General features: G+C 41.5%; 1 protein-coding gene across 1 annotated transcript in view; it reads left to right on the top strand.

The window, feature by feature from the left end:
- DROSHA (drosha ribonuclease III) overlaps nt 1-15282 on the top strand; it is a 318886-nt gene that overhangs the window by 233232 nt on the left and 70372 nt on the right. The window contains exon 22 of the mRNA XM_033934987.1: nt 6931-7033. Within this exon, the coding sequence (XP_033790878.1) occupies nt 6931-7033 (103 nt within the window). The remainder of the gene's footprint in view (nt 1-6930; nt 7034-15282) is intronic.

Here is a 15282-nt window from a genome sequence, read left to right as displayed (position 1 = left end):
AGTGACAGTATACTTTGGCACTGTCCGTACCGGGCTATGTGGATGACATCACCCATCTGCGAGAATATCTGTCTGCTGTCCATTAAGCCGCAAGGTGTACGTAACTGCAGGCTACTACTACAACTATTTATTATTTCTATAGCGTTGAAAGGCGTACACAGCGCTGTACATTTAAACATACAATAGACAGTCCCTGCTCAGAAGAGCTTACAATCTAATTTAGACAGGACATTTCAGGATTGGGGAGGTTATAGGCACCAAGTTATGGAACACTCGACTTGTAAATATCATAGCAGAGATGTAAACGCACCAAGCATTTTTTTTTTGTTTGTTTTTGCAATTGTTTGGATATCTTAAGTCCATTTTTTAATTTAATACTTTGCTTAGTATTTATGGAGAAGTTACTTGGTTCAATTAAATTTTGTTCTAGATATTGATTTAGCTTGATTTATTGGACGACACAGACTTTTCTTCTCTGGCACTAAGGGGGAAATTCTATATGAGGCGCATAAAAATAGGTGCCTAAATAAATAGGTGCCTAATTTAATTAGTAAATTGACTTCAATTATAAGCTTTAACAAACTAATAATTGAAAAAAATAAAAAATTAATTGGGCAATAGGTGCCTATCATCTTAGGTGCAATTATTATTAATATTGTAACCTTATCCCCTCATCCCTCCACTTCCAGTTATGTCTGTTGGTCCGTAGGTCTAACCCCTTTTTTGATTTGTTATTATCATTTTATTGTATCTTAATGAATGCACAAATTTGGATTTTAATGTAATTCGCTTAGTATCTCACATATAAGCGATTCATCAAATTTCTAATAAACTTGAAACTTGAATTCTACAAAAGATAGGTGCCTAACTCCAAAGTAAGCGTATTTAGTGGTGGAGAAAGACTTAGGCACCACTAGACGCAATTCTCTAAAGGACTTAGGCGCTTATAATGCAGGCATTTAGAATCCTGGCCTACATTACAGGCACAATTCTGTAAACCGCTTCGAACTTCACGGTATAGCGGTATATAAGAAATAAATTATTATTATTAATAGGTGCCTAAGTGTGATTGGCAAGAAATAGGCATCTATATCTTTTTAGGTGCCTTTTGCAGAATTTTCCCCTGAGTACATTGTGGTTTGTGGATTCAGGCAAAAGTTGCTGTTATGCATAAGTAATAGTATAGTGAAGGCTTCAGTAAAGGTGCATGTATCCACAACCACCCTTGATCAAATTTGAAATTAAAATTTAATCCTAAAAGTATTAATACACCAACCAAATAGAAAAAAAATAAGACCTGACATTAAAAGCTAAAACGGGTGCCAGGATGTTTAAAGACGATTTATAACACAATTAGTTTCAACGTTGTACATTGATTTGTAGCACTAATTTGCGTTCATCGATAGACTGCAGTATAACTTAATAAGTAATGATTGCCTTTTACCCTATGGTTAATGTGCTTGCTGCAGAAAAGGCCTGTTGATGAAAATACAGTGTGTCATTTTTTTCTCTTTTCCATTTCATATCCTGTGTCATTGAGTTTGTAATGAAATATGTATGTTTTAAGAATGCTTGCTTGCAACCTGCACTAGTCATTTATGGACGTTTTGAAAATGGCCTCTTGGTTCATTTGGTACATTCATAAGTTAATTCTTCTACCCATTGATGGTTTAGCACCCTTCTGCTTTTGTCTTAAGGTTAACATCACTGGTGTTTTGTATTGCAGGCTGTATATTTATCTTTGATCTAATAAGTATCCTTCTACAAACGCATTATGGCATGGAAATTTTTTTTTTTTAAAAGACTCCAAAATCTTCAGCAGATTCTATATGCTGATAATTAACAACTTGAAATTAAATTAGGTCCCAATCCACATATGCCAAACATATGCCTTAGATTAAAATCCACATGCTTAAACTGAAATGTGACTAAAATTAAGATGAAGATCCAGTGGTAAATAGTTTTGTTCTTATTTTCAGTCAGCGAGTTCTTAGCCCTGGGGAGAGGTGAGGGGGTCATCCTAGAATCTGGGTTAAGTATAAATCTGCAGGTTTAGCCTGTAGCCATGTCTGCCACCTTCAATTTTATATTGACTTGCACAATATGGTGGTTATTTTAAAAGCATTCCCAGGTTTAAATAGCATCATTTACACTGGCCTAGTAGTAAAGCCACTGCCTTTGTACCCAGAGGTTGTGGGATCAAATCTCAGCACTGCTCTTTATGACTTTAGACAAGTCAGTTAATCCCCCACTGCCACTGCTCTCCACTTTGAATATACAGTCATGTGAAAAAATTAGGACGCCCCATGATTCAGTTCTTTCTTAAGAAATGTTCACATGCCAAGTCTTTTTTTAAATTTATCTCTGGAAAAGAAAGTGATGTAATTGTTTGAGGTTCTAGGGGTTGCAGAGATAGGTGCGTGGCAAATAAGATATGATGGAGGCCAGGGAAGTTGAAGATTTACTGTGTGAGATACTTACGTTGAGCTCTGAGGTGCTGTCTCACGTGCTGAATGAGCGCTGGGTTCTCTTGGCCGCACCCACCTATAGCAGCGCTGATAGAGCATTATTTGGAAGAGAAACAAAAAGAAACAAACGGCGTATGTCCATTGCACAATTTTTAGAAGAAAACATTTTTTTAATAATGGTATTAACCCCCCTCTTCTACGAAATCGCACTAGCGGTTTCTAGTGTGGGGAGCTGGACTGAATGGCTCCTGCTGCTCCTGACGCTCATAGGAACTCAATGAGCGTCGGGAGCTGCATGGGCCTTTCAGTGCGGCTCTCTGCGCTAAAAACTGCTAGCACGGTTTCGTAGAAGAGGGGGTAAGTCTTCTGTATTGATGCTCTTAAAAGTATCCCATATCTAATCTGCTCAAGACTCCAGAGAATCAGAAATAAATTGCTTCTCATTCCCTTCATCTAAAATTACAATTTTTTCAAGATCTTGACGCACCAAGGTGATTTTATTGAGGAAAAATCCGCTAGAGTCTGGGCTGAAGGTTGAGATTTATGGAACTTCCTTCTAAAGGAGAATCTGTTAATTTATGCATAATTTGGAACAGTTTTTTAGAGTTACATTTACCTATTTCTAATGCATAATAAGGTTTTTTTTTGCATCTGATATATGTGATTTATAAGATTTAATTGCCATTCTCCAAATGGTTCTCAATTTAATTGCATTGTGTTTTTGCCAGATTCTCACTAATTGTGTACAATGTTGTTTTTCTGTTCTTAGCTCTTCAGTATACCAAGGATTAAATTTAGTTGCTCTAATTACTTTAGTTTTAACAGAAGCTACAATCTCAATAGTATTCTTAATTATGACATTCCAATGGGCAAACATTTCGAATGTGTTTATCATAGAAAAAAATCTAAAGAAGTATCAATATTACCCCAAAATAGATCATGATCAATCTTCCTCCTAGATGTAATAATCTTCCTTTAATGATTATTTATAATATTACCCATAAATAAATGTAAAATAAAACTCAATAAAAAAAAATTATCAATCCAGTGTGCTTTAGATCATTCAATTCTAGATAACAAATCACACCTATGGCATCTTTTACAAAGCCACGCAGCAACAGCCCCGAGGCCCTTTAAATCTCTATGGGCTTCGGGGCCGTTAGCGCAGCGTAGCCGCTAGCGCGGCTTTGTAAAAGAGGCTGCTAGATGTTGCCACAAAATCAAGAGAGTGGCCCTTTCCAGGAGTAGGTTCTGAGGGCACCAACTCCAAAAAGCAAATTTTTTAAATATCTAATACATTAATATCTTCATCAGATTCCAATGGCAGATTAATATCTCCCAAAACCAGAAATCAAGAAAATTGACATGCATAAGAAAAAAATAATGTGTATATGGTGATTGGAAAGCAGTTGAAGGGTGGGTGGGTGGTGGAGGAGAGGAGTAAAAATATTATTAGAATTTTATGTAGTAGATATAAAAGTGATATTGTATAATAATTTGTTGTAATTTAATATTTTGTGCACTTGATGTAAAATATGAAAATGAATAAAGAATATAAAAAAAAATACAAAAAAAGAAAAAAATAATTTCTTGTAATTTTTCGACATTAGACCAAGAACGTGGTGGACAATAAATAAGCAAAATTCCAAAGAAACCAGTTGTAATATTATTCTCATCCACTAATTCACACATCATACATTCCAGCACTTTTAAAGAGATAGAATCTATAATTTTAAGATGGAAAAAACTTTTATAAATAACAACCAGACCCCCACCATGTCTGTCTATTTTGAAGTATGCTATAACCATGAGGGCATAAATGTGAATCTTAACATAATAACATAGTAGATGACGGCAGATAAAGACCTGAATTGTCCATCCAGTCTGCCCAACCTGATTCAATTTAAATTTTTTAAATTTTTGCTTCTTAGCTATTTCTGGGCAAGGATCTAAAGCTCTACCCGGTACTGTGCTTGGGTTCCAACTGCCGACATCTCCATTAAAACCTACTCCATTCCATCTAAACCCTCCCAGCCATTGAAGCCCTCTCCAGCCCATCCTCCCCCAAACTGCCATATGCAGACACAGACCGTGCAAGTCTGCTCAGTACTGGCCTTAGTTCAATATTTACTATTATTTTCTGATTCTAGATCCTCTGTGTTCATCCCACGCTTCTTTGAACTCAGTCACCGTTTTCCTCTCCACCACCTCTCTCGGGAGCGCATTCCAGGCATCCACCACCTTCTCCGTAAAGTAGAATTTCCTAACATTGCTCTTGAATCTACCACCCCTCAACCTCAAATTATGTCCTCTGGTTTTACCATTTTCCTTTCTCTGGAAAAGATTTTGTTCAGGGCAATCAAAATTTGTGTCTAGGGCTTAGATTAGTGACCCGCAAACTTTTTGGCCTGGCAGCACGCTAAACCCGGTGCCTCAGCTGGAAGGCATCCAGAAGTGCGCAGATGTTGATGCGATGATATCACGTGCATGCGCAGAGGACTTCCGTTCGCAACCCTGAACTTATCACTTTGCTGGAGGAGGGGGAGGGGCAGGAAGAGGAGAAGAAACACTGGTGAGGAGAAGAGTAGTTGACGTCGGCTGACTGCCTACAGGACATGTCTCTTGCCACGAGAGGCATGTCCTGTAAGCAGTCAGCTGGTGCCTCTCCTCTTTTTACTGGCATCTCGTCTAGGCACACCTAGAATCTGCTATGGCACACTAGTGTGCTGCGGTGCACAGTTTACGATACACTGGCTTAGTTAGAGTTAGTTAGAGTAGGCCATTGGCTGATACTCACTTCTGAAGGGTGCTCCAGATAAATCTCCAGGCCCTCAGGGTGATACTGCAGGGGGCCTCCGCTGGTGAAATTCAAACAGGTGCCTCCAGTAATGGAGAGACAGCTCCACAAGAGCTTCCGTCTCCCATGGGTAGTGATTTGGCTCCCACCTCTACCCCCATCACACACACTTTCACTTACACACACTCTTGATCTCTCTCACACACCCTTTCTTACTCACTTTCACACTGTCTGTAGCTGTTACTCTCATACTCTCTCTTTCTCACACTAGCACTCTTTCAGTCATCATGCTCTGTGTCTCTATCACTTTTTCGCTAGAACCACCTCTCTTCTCTCTCGATCACCAAACATCTCAGAACACCCACAAAAACATTATTCCACGTGCAGGGCTACTTATAGATCTGCAGGACATTGGGAACATCCTATTACTACCTTGGTGACATCTTCTAGAACAATTAATGGGATGTCTACTTTAGACATCTTGCAGGCCATATAATTGTAAACCACTTGGACGTTCAGTAGAACAGCTCTTAGATGGCAATTTTTAAGACCCATATCTAGTACATTTTCAAAATGTCTTATTTTTTACTGGACATCTTTTTGATTATCACTGCTACTTTTTGGATGTCCAGCTCTTGGAAGTCCTATCAAAAATGCCCCTCTAGGGATTTTCAACCTGGAGATGAGACAGCTCAGGGGAGATATAATAGAGGTCTATAAAATACTGAGGAGTGGAACAAGTAGATATGAATCGCTTGTTTACTCTTTCCAAAAATAGTAGGAATAGGGGGTATGCAATAAAACTACTAAGTTCTAGATTTAAAATAAATGGGAGAATATTTATTCACCAAATAAGTAAACTCTGGAATTCATTGCTGGAGAATGTAGTGAAAGTGGTTAGCTTACCAGAGTTTTAAAAAGGTTTGAATTTCCTAAAAGAGAAGTCCATAAGCCATTATTATGATGGCTTGGGGAAATCGACTGCTTATTCCTAGGATAAGCAGCATAAAATCTGTACTCTTTTGTGATCTTGCTAGGTACTTGTGGCCTGGGTTGTGCACTGTTGGAAACAGGATACTAGGCTTGATGGACCTTCGGTCTGTCACAGTATGGCAACTCTTAGGTTAACCTTAGCATCTTCATTCAATGCGGGCTTAGTAGCTTCTCCTTTTCAAGTGGTATAGACCACAAACCTCATCTTCTTTTGACAACCAGCTCCCACGTCTATTTTTGATCTCCCACACATCAGCTCACCATTGTCAGAGCAGCCAGTACGGTTGGTGGTTCCCACAACTGCCAGGGACACATAACTGTGTGTTCTGCAGGTCACTGACCAGACACCACTTCGAGGGACTTAATAGTGATTTACTCGTAGATGGTTATTCCCTTCATAGTGACATTTCTCTTTTCTGCCCAAGTTATCACTTCTTAGACCTCCTGGGAGCAAGCTCTCTCTCTTTTGATGTTAGTAACAGATAATAAAATACTCAGATATCTGCATTGTTTGGGCCCAGGAGGCAAGAAAGGAGGCTGTTATTGAGGTAGGATATATTGGGTCCCTACTGTGGAAAAGCAATGAAAAAGAGGGAATGAATAACCAGGCCAAATTCTATGGCTCAGCTAATGGAGATCTGTGTGTGTTTTTATTTTCTTTCTTTTATTTAGAAGCTGGAATTGGATCGATTCATGTTGTATGCTCATGGGCCTGATCTTTGCAGAGAATCTGATCTCCGCCATGCAATGGCAAACTGTTTTGAAGCTCTCATTGGTAATTATCTCATCCCATGAACATGTGAAAAATGATTGATTGTTGATATTTCTCCTGAACAGTGGCAAAAAAAAAAAAAAATCCCTGTCGATAATTCAGTATTGAAATTTGAAGAGGATAGGTTTTCAAAGCCAATTTACCCGGGGAGATTGGCTGTCTGAAAATTGCGCTCCTCCTCTTCCTACCTTTCTTTTGCCATAAGATGTTCATGTGCATATTAGGAACGGGCTATTGTTTGAAATTAATGTCCTTTGCTGATAGGAGTATATACTGTTTGTAAATAGTTCATACTTTTCTTAAAGTACGCACTATATTATTTTTTAAAACTGTGGCCAACGGACTTTCCCACCAAAATTCAAATTTGTGACCCATGAACTTTCCCGCCATAATTCAAATTCGTGCCCAGCAGACTTTCCTGCCTCAATCACCTCAAGCCTCAGCCAATCAGGTTTGAAGACCCACTATATATAAACACAAACTGTAAACCTCACAGCACACCCTGAAGAAAGATACAGCATGATGGCTGAAATGTCGGTTCTGCCTACCCAGACGTGGCAAGACCCAGACAACTGCAGCAATCATGATGCCAGCCATGGAAGCCTGAGAATATATCATTATTATTGTTATTTATTTGGATGTAGCTCACACCTTTTTCGGTAGTAGTTCAAGGTGTGTTATATTAAAGTATTCTAGCTATTTACCTGTGCCTTAAGGGCTTACATTCTAAGAAGTCGCTATCCAGCTAGTAGTGTGCAGTATTTTGCTGCACGCTGTTGGCATTATGCTTGAATATTAAATGCTGAGCCATGTCTAGGCTCCGACATTGAATTTCCAGGTTTACGGAGTTAACAAAACTATAGCCAGTTAAGTGTGACATTCAGCACTTAACCAGCTATGGCAATTCACATAAAGATAGGACTGGCTTTTATGCATTCCTATTTATGCGGTTATCTTGGCCTGTCAAATGCTGAATATCGGTACTTAATCAGCCAAGTTCTGACTTCATTCCCAGAACACCAACAGAATAGCTAGTTTTGAATTGGGCACTAACTAGACATTTTCAGCAGCACTAACTGGTTATACACCGCTGAATACAAATGGTTGTCTCTGAACAAGTGATTTTACTGACCAGGAGACATTTCTTGATGCTTGCATTGCTTTAAATATCAACCTCTAAGTTAGTACCGGATGTTATTTAGGGTTAAGTGACTTGTGCAAGGTCACAAGGAGCAACAGCAGGATTTGAACCGGGCTTTCCAGGTTGCCAGCCCGTTGCTTTAACTACTACTTTGATAGCCCATCTGTTTAACCTTGGCACATAATTTGATACTTCCATCCATAATATCACACTTTATTCTGATGTTATTTTATTATTCATTAATGGTCCCAGAAGTTCTGGGTCTGAATTGCTCTCCATATTAAGGGCTTGAAACCACAATAAAATTAATTTTATGAAATCTGAAATTTAATGCATAAATATTCATATTCCGTATGCCTCTTAGGATTTAGAAGTAGCTGGCAATGATTTTATTACTCAGGGATTCAGATAGTTCCCCTGTCACAGAATCATTCTTTCAGTTGTACAAAGATAAAATGGAAAACTTCCATGCTCTTCAATGCTCCTGGGCTGGCAGAATTTATCTTCTTAAAGTGACAGCACTCTCTATATGCACATAGAGCCTGATTCTATATATAATGCCTAAAAAATTGGTGCTGATCATAACAGCGCTTAGCATGATTCTATAAAGTGGGCAGTTTGAGGTTCCAGGATGAATGAATGCTTCACAGCCTCCATTCTGGTTGTGTATATGTGATACTTGTTTTTTTGTACAAGAAACTCAGATCCACTGTCAAGGCACAGCCTCATGTAGTGCTGGATTTGGCAAAAGAACAAAATCCAAATAACACCAAAAGGTTCCAATAAGGAAATGAAATAGCAAAATAACAAAAAAGATTGTGGAACAGAAGATGGGATGTACCAGTTTGTAGTTTTAATAAGCGCCAAATAACTTAATTGTCTAGAACAGTGTTCTTCAACCTTTTTACACCTATGGACCGGCAGAAATAAAATAATTATTTCGTGGACTGGCAAACTACTAAGACTGAAATTTTTTTTAAAAACCATCGCCACCCCGTCCCCGCGAGCTCGGTCCCACAAACCATCTGATCCCATCCGCACAAGCCTGAAATAGTTATGATTTTATATTGAACATATTTTATTAAAGTATAAAAAGAAACAATATTCTATACAATTGTCATTTTATAAATACAAATAATACAGGTTAAAGATCAACAAAACCCCTGTCTCCCCTCCCATTCACATATATCCCCTCTACTATCAAGAAAACTGAATAAGCCAAAATATTACAGAATGCTACACAAATATCATGTAACAGAATACCACAGTCACACATGACAGGAATAGTGTTAGAGGAGTGGAACTAGGGCAACTGCCCCCTGGTCAGAGAGAACCCTAAGCCAGCTGGAAGCTAAAGAGGCACTGCCTGGGCTTTGCACTCCCCAGTTATGTTTAGCAAGATACATATTTCAAATCTGATATATTTGAATCACAAGATAGAAATAAAATTATTTTTTTCTACCTTTTTGTCGTCTCTGGTTTCTGCTTTCATTGCCTTTTCACTCTCTTCCATCCAGCGTCTGCCCTAAGAACATAAGAATTGCCACTGCTGGGTCAGACCAGTGGTCCATCATGCCCAGCAGTCCGCTAACGGTGGCGGCCCTCTGGTCTAAGACCAGCACCCTAACTGAGACTAGCCCTACCAGTGCATGTTCTTGTTCAGCAGGAACTTGTCTAACTTTGTCTTGAATCCTTGGAGGGTGTTTTCCCCTATAACAGCCTCTGGAAGAGCGTTCCAGCTTTCTACCACTCTCTGGGTGAAGAAGAACTTCCTTACGTTTGTACGGAATCTATCCCCTTTCAACTTTAGAGAGTGCCCTCTCGTTCTCCCTACCTTGGAGAGGGTGAATAGTGTCTTTCTCTACTAAGTCTATTCCCTTGTTTTGATTATGTCCCCTCTTAATCTCCTCTGTTCGAGGGAGAAGAGGCCCAGTTTCTCTAATCTTTCGCTGTATGGCAGCTCCTCCAACCCCTTAACCATCTTAGTTGCTCTTCTCTGGACCCTTTTGAGTAGTACCGTGTCCTTCTTCATGTACGATGACCAGTGCTGGACGTAGTACTCCAGGTGAGGGCTTACCATGGCCCGGTACAGCGACATGATAACCTTCTCTGTCTCTTCAGTCCAGCATCTGCCCCTTCCATTCACTGTCTGTCTTTCCCTGCCATCTCTCCTCCTGCCCTCCCCCCCCAATTTGGTCTGGCATCCATCATCTTCCTTCTGTTCCCCTCATGGTTTGGCATCTCTGTCCTTCCCTCCCCCCTGTGGTTTTTAGCATCTCTCTCTTCTCATTTCCACCACTCAGATCTGATATCGTTCTCTGCTCTCTCTTCCCTTTTCTTCTCTGGTCTTCCTTCTCTGTTTTCTGCCTCCATCTAAATTAAATTCTTTCTTACTATTTAGTCCTGTTTCCCTCTTTTCACTGTGTCTACCCACAGCTTGTCACCCCTTTCCCTCACCCCTCCATTATCTTACTATTTTCTTCCCCCTTTATTTATCTCCTCCTTCCATCTAGTATGTGTTCTTTCCCCACTTCCATCTTCTCTCCCCTCTCAACTGACATCCATCTGCCTTCTGCTCTCTCTCCCTTCTTCTCACTTCCATCATCTGTCCCCTTCTCTCTCTCATCTCCTCCATTCCATCATCTGCCCTTTCTCTCTCCCCCTAACTTCCATCATCTGTCCCCCTTCCCCTCACCTTTGCGTGTCACTTTCTTTCACCTGAGGGTGGCTCATTTCAGAGGGGAAGCTTTGGCCGAGCAGAACCGCTTGCAAGGAACAGTGGAACTTACTTGATGTCGATGCTGGGGCCCGTTGCCGTTTGAAGAAAAAAAAAAAAAGGGACCTGCAAAGTTGAGAGGAAAGGAAACCTCCAGGACAGCTGCTCTTTGCCCTCCTTCAGCGGCCCAAGAGTCTTTAGGCAAGCGGCAGCTCTGTGTGCTTTTAACTTCGGCACAGAGCTGCCCCTAAGCAGTAGTTTTGCGCGGTTTCATGAGGCATCCTCGGGGCCTTTGCTAGGCTGGCCCACATCGCATCATCAAACGGGCCGACCTAGCAAAGGACCCGAGGCTGCCTCATGAAACCGCGCTAAACTACTGCTTAGGGGCAGCTCTGTGCTGAAGTTAAAAGCACATAGAGCTGCCGCTGCTGGTCAGGAGGTGTGGAGGCAAGGCAGGAAGCATACGTTGCAGGAGTCCCGGCGAAAGCAGGAGTCCCGGCACAGCGACGGCAACAGGAAGTTGCAAGTCAGCTGACGCCGGCACCTTTCGTTGCGGCGGGGACCTGAATCCTTTGCGGACCGGCAAGATTTTTTTGCGGACCGGCGGTTGAAGAACTGTGGTCTAGAAAACAATCTAGGGTGTATACAATCACAAAGTGACCCACAGGATAGAAACCAAATGATGTACCATTCGGGTCTTTATCTGCCGTCATCTACTATGTTACTATCACGGTCTGTGTCTGTGTATGGCCGTTTGGTGGAGGATGGGCAGGGGAGGGCTTCAATGCAATATACCTGAGGATATACCTCTCCTTGCAATATACCTCTCCTTGCAATATACCATCCTATATTGTAGTTTTGCTGCTTCATTTTCTTTGTGGAGTCTTTTGGTGCTATTTGGATTTTGGTTGTTTTTTTGTGGGGGGGTTCCAAATCCAGCACTACATGGAGCTGTGCCTTGACAGTGAGTCTGAGTTTCTTGTACAAAAAACAGGTATCACATAAGCACACCCAGAATAGAAGCTGTGAAGCACTCATTCATCCTGGAACCTCAAACTGCCCACATTATTGTATACATTATTTGGTTTCTGTCCTTTGGGTCACTTATAACTTTTAACACCCTTTGTAGATTTTTTTTATGATTATTGTTTTTAAGTTATTTGGACGCTTATTAAACTACAAACTGTACATCCGATCTTCTGTTCCACAATCTTTTTGTTGTTTTGATGCTGGATTTGACATCGGTACAGCAGAGCAGGGTTTGCAGGGTAGCTGAGCAAGGTTTGCAACCCACAGTTGGGAGCAGGTGGTTTGGGACACGGTATGCCCTCACTGGCTGATTTACTTTATGCATAGAACATGTTTCTTTTTGTACTGAACATTCTGTGATGGATGGCAACCAAGCTGTTCTGTGGCATGACACTTTCAGAAATATTATAATGGGTTTGCTGTTTGTGAGTAGTGAAATATCGCAGTGTCTTTGTTCTTATTTTGTCAAAAACTGTTCTGCGTCCATTCCAATTCTCCAGTTAGGCATAGAGTGAGGTGGCTTGTAGAGTAATGAGAACCACCAGTACGTCTCTTCTGACTTCCTGTTCAAAATGTTTATGTTAAATTGAAATGTGGAAGTGCTGGAGACCTCGTGCCCTCTACCTAGTGGTCTTGTCTAGGAACTTGTAATGCTAGCACTTTGCAGAGATTTAGCAGCACATCAGCTTTCAATATTTTTCACATTTATGTGCCAGTGGGCAAGGGTGCAGCTCAGATCATGTACCAAACAAAATTTTTTTTAAATTGGCCTTTTTTAAGTAATTAATGTGGTTGCTAATAGAGATGGTATGTTATTATCAATTGAATATTTATATAACATGAAATGTTTCACTCTTCATAATCTCTTAATTTTCCTTTGAAAAGACTTGAAAGACACTTCTCTAACTTGGCGCATATAGGGCTCCTTTTACTAAGCTGCGTTAGGGAATTAACACGCGGAATAGTGCGCGCTACAATGCCACACACGCTAGATGCTAACGCCAGCTTTGAGCTGGCGTTCGTTCTAGCCACGTAGCACGGGGTTAGCGTGCGCTAAAAACGCTAGCGCACCTTAGTAAAAGGAGCCCATAGGTAACATGCACCTTGTGCACACAAGTACGCAGGAAAAGCAGCACTTAACGAGTATAAGTGCACTACCAAGTCAAAAGCAGTCAAAACAGCAGTCAGGGAGGCTAAATTTCACATGGAGGAGTCTCTGGCAAAGAACATCCAGAAGAGAGATAAATCCTTCTTCAGGTATATCAGTGATAGAAGTAAAAACTCTGGCGGGATTGTACGTCTTAGGAAACCAAACGGAGACTATGTGGAAAAGGATTCCGAAAAAGCCCAGCTATTAAATGAATACTTCAGCTCAGTCTTCACCCGTGAAGCGCCGGGGCTTGGCCCTCAACTACAGACAAGGGCAGACTCAGTTGACCCATTTAGTAACTTCGAATTCACGCCCAGCAGTGTCTACGATGAACTGTCAAAACTCAAGGTTAACAAGGCAATGGGGCCTGACAACCTACACCCCAGGGTGCTTAGGGAGTTGAGTGATGTCTTGGCAGAGCCACTGTCGGCACTCTTCAACCTCTCCCTTAGTACAGGAAGCGTCCCGTTGGACTGGAGGACGGCTAACGTCATTCCACTCCACAAGAAAGGCTCAAAGATGGAGACAGCAAACTACAGACCAGTGAGTCTAACATCTATAGTGAGCAAACTTATGGAAACTCTGATCAAACGACAATTGGATAAGATCCTGGATGAGGAAAATCTACGGGACCCCCCGTCAACATGGATTTACTAAGGGGAGATCATGTCAATCCAACCTGATCAGCTTCTTTGACTGGGTGACGGGGAAGCTGGATGTTGGGGAGTCCCTGGACATCGTGTATCTGGACTTTAGCAAAGCATTCGATAGCGTACCACACCGCAGGTTGCTGAACAAGATGAGTTCTATAGGATTAGGTGACACATTGACGAAATGGGTTAGGAACTGGCTTGGTGGTAGGCTTCAAAGGGTAGTGGTGAACGGCACCCCCTCAGAAATGACGGAGGTGATCAGTGGAGTGCCACAGGGTTCAGTCTTTGGACCGACCCTATTCAACATCTTTATAAGAGACTTGGCAGAAGGGCTTCGAGGTAAAATAGCCTTATTCGCCGATGACGCCAAACTAAGTAATGTAGTGGGAAAATGCACAACGGACGAAGATTCAATGCCCAACAACATGATGCACGACCTACTCCTACTGGAGCGCTGGTCTAGGACCTGGCAACTCAGCTTCAATGCCAAAAAATGCAAAGTCATGCACCTAGGCAACCATAATCCATACAAGACTTATACTCTTAATGGTGAGATCCTAACAAGAACGGTAGCAGAACGGGACTTGGGGGTGATCGTCAGTGAGGACATGAAGGCTGCCAGTCAGGTAGAGCAGGCCTCATCCAAGGCAAGACAGATCCTAGGTTGCATACGCAGGGGTTTCGTCAGCCGTAAGCCGGAAGTCATTATGCCATTGTATAGATCCATGGTGAGGCCCCACCTGGAATACTGTGTGCAATTCTGGAGACCACATTATCGCAAAGATGTGCTGAGATTGGAGTCAGAGAATGGCCACCCGGATGGTCTCGGGACTCAAAGATCTCCCGTACGAAGAAAGGTTAGACAAACTGCAGCTATACTCGCTTGAGGAGCGCAGAGAGAGGGGGGACATGATCGAGACGTTCAAGTATCTCACGGGCCGCATCGTAGCGGAAGAAGATATCTTCTTTTTCAAGGGACCCACGGCAACAAGAGGGCATCCGTGGAAAATCAGAGGTGGGAAACTACGAGGTGACACCAGGAAATTCTTTTTCACTGAAAGGGTGGTTGATCGCTGGAATAATCTTCCACTGCAGGTGATTGAGGCCAGCAGCGTGCCTGATTTTAAGGCCAAATGGGATCGACACGTGGGCTCTTTTCACTAGGCAAAGGTAGGGGAGGGTCATTAGGGTGGGCAGACTAGATGGGCCGTGGCCCTTATCTGCCGTCTATTTCTATGTTTCTATGAGCTATTTTGTAGACAATTGATAAAATATGATAAATCAGGAAAAACAAATGAAGAAGATAGTGAACCAGAGACATTGGTAAAATGTAATTGCGTGAATTGAGGTTGAACGGAGTACTGATAGTAATTTAGAAATCACCATTGAAAATAATATTAAAGGAGAGAATTGCATTTGAGTCTCACCAGTGGATTAGTAAACCACTAGTACAATAAAATATCCTAAAAAGAATTAAAATGTGCATCAGACAAAACATAATGTACAGATAATCCAATCCCTTGGTTTTATAAACCGATTCATCCCTCTTGAGGGCTCGACTCG

The sequence above is a fragment of the Geotrypetes seraphini genome, chromosome 2 (assembly GCF_902459505.1).
Source record: "Geotrypetes seraphini chromosome 2, aGeoSer1.1, whole genome shotgun sequence".
NCBI classification, from domain to species: Eukaryota; Metazoa; Chordata; class Amphibia; order Gymnophiona; family Dermophiidae; genus Geotrypetes; species Geotrypetes seraphini.
Note: the sequence above shows the minus strand (reverse complement) of the source record. Positions and strands in the feature narration are given on the sequence as shown.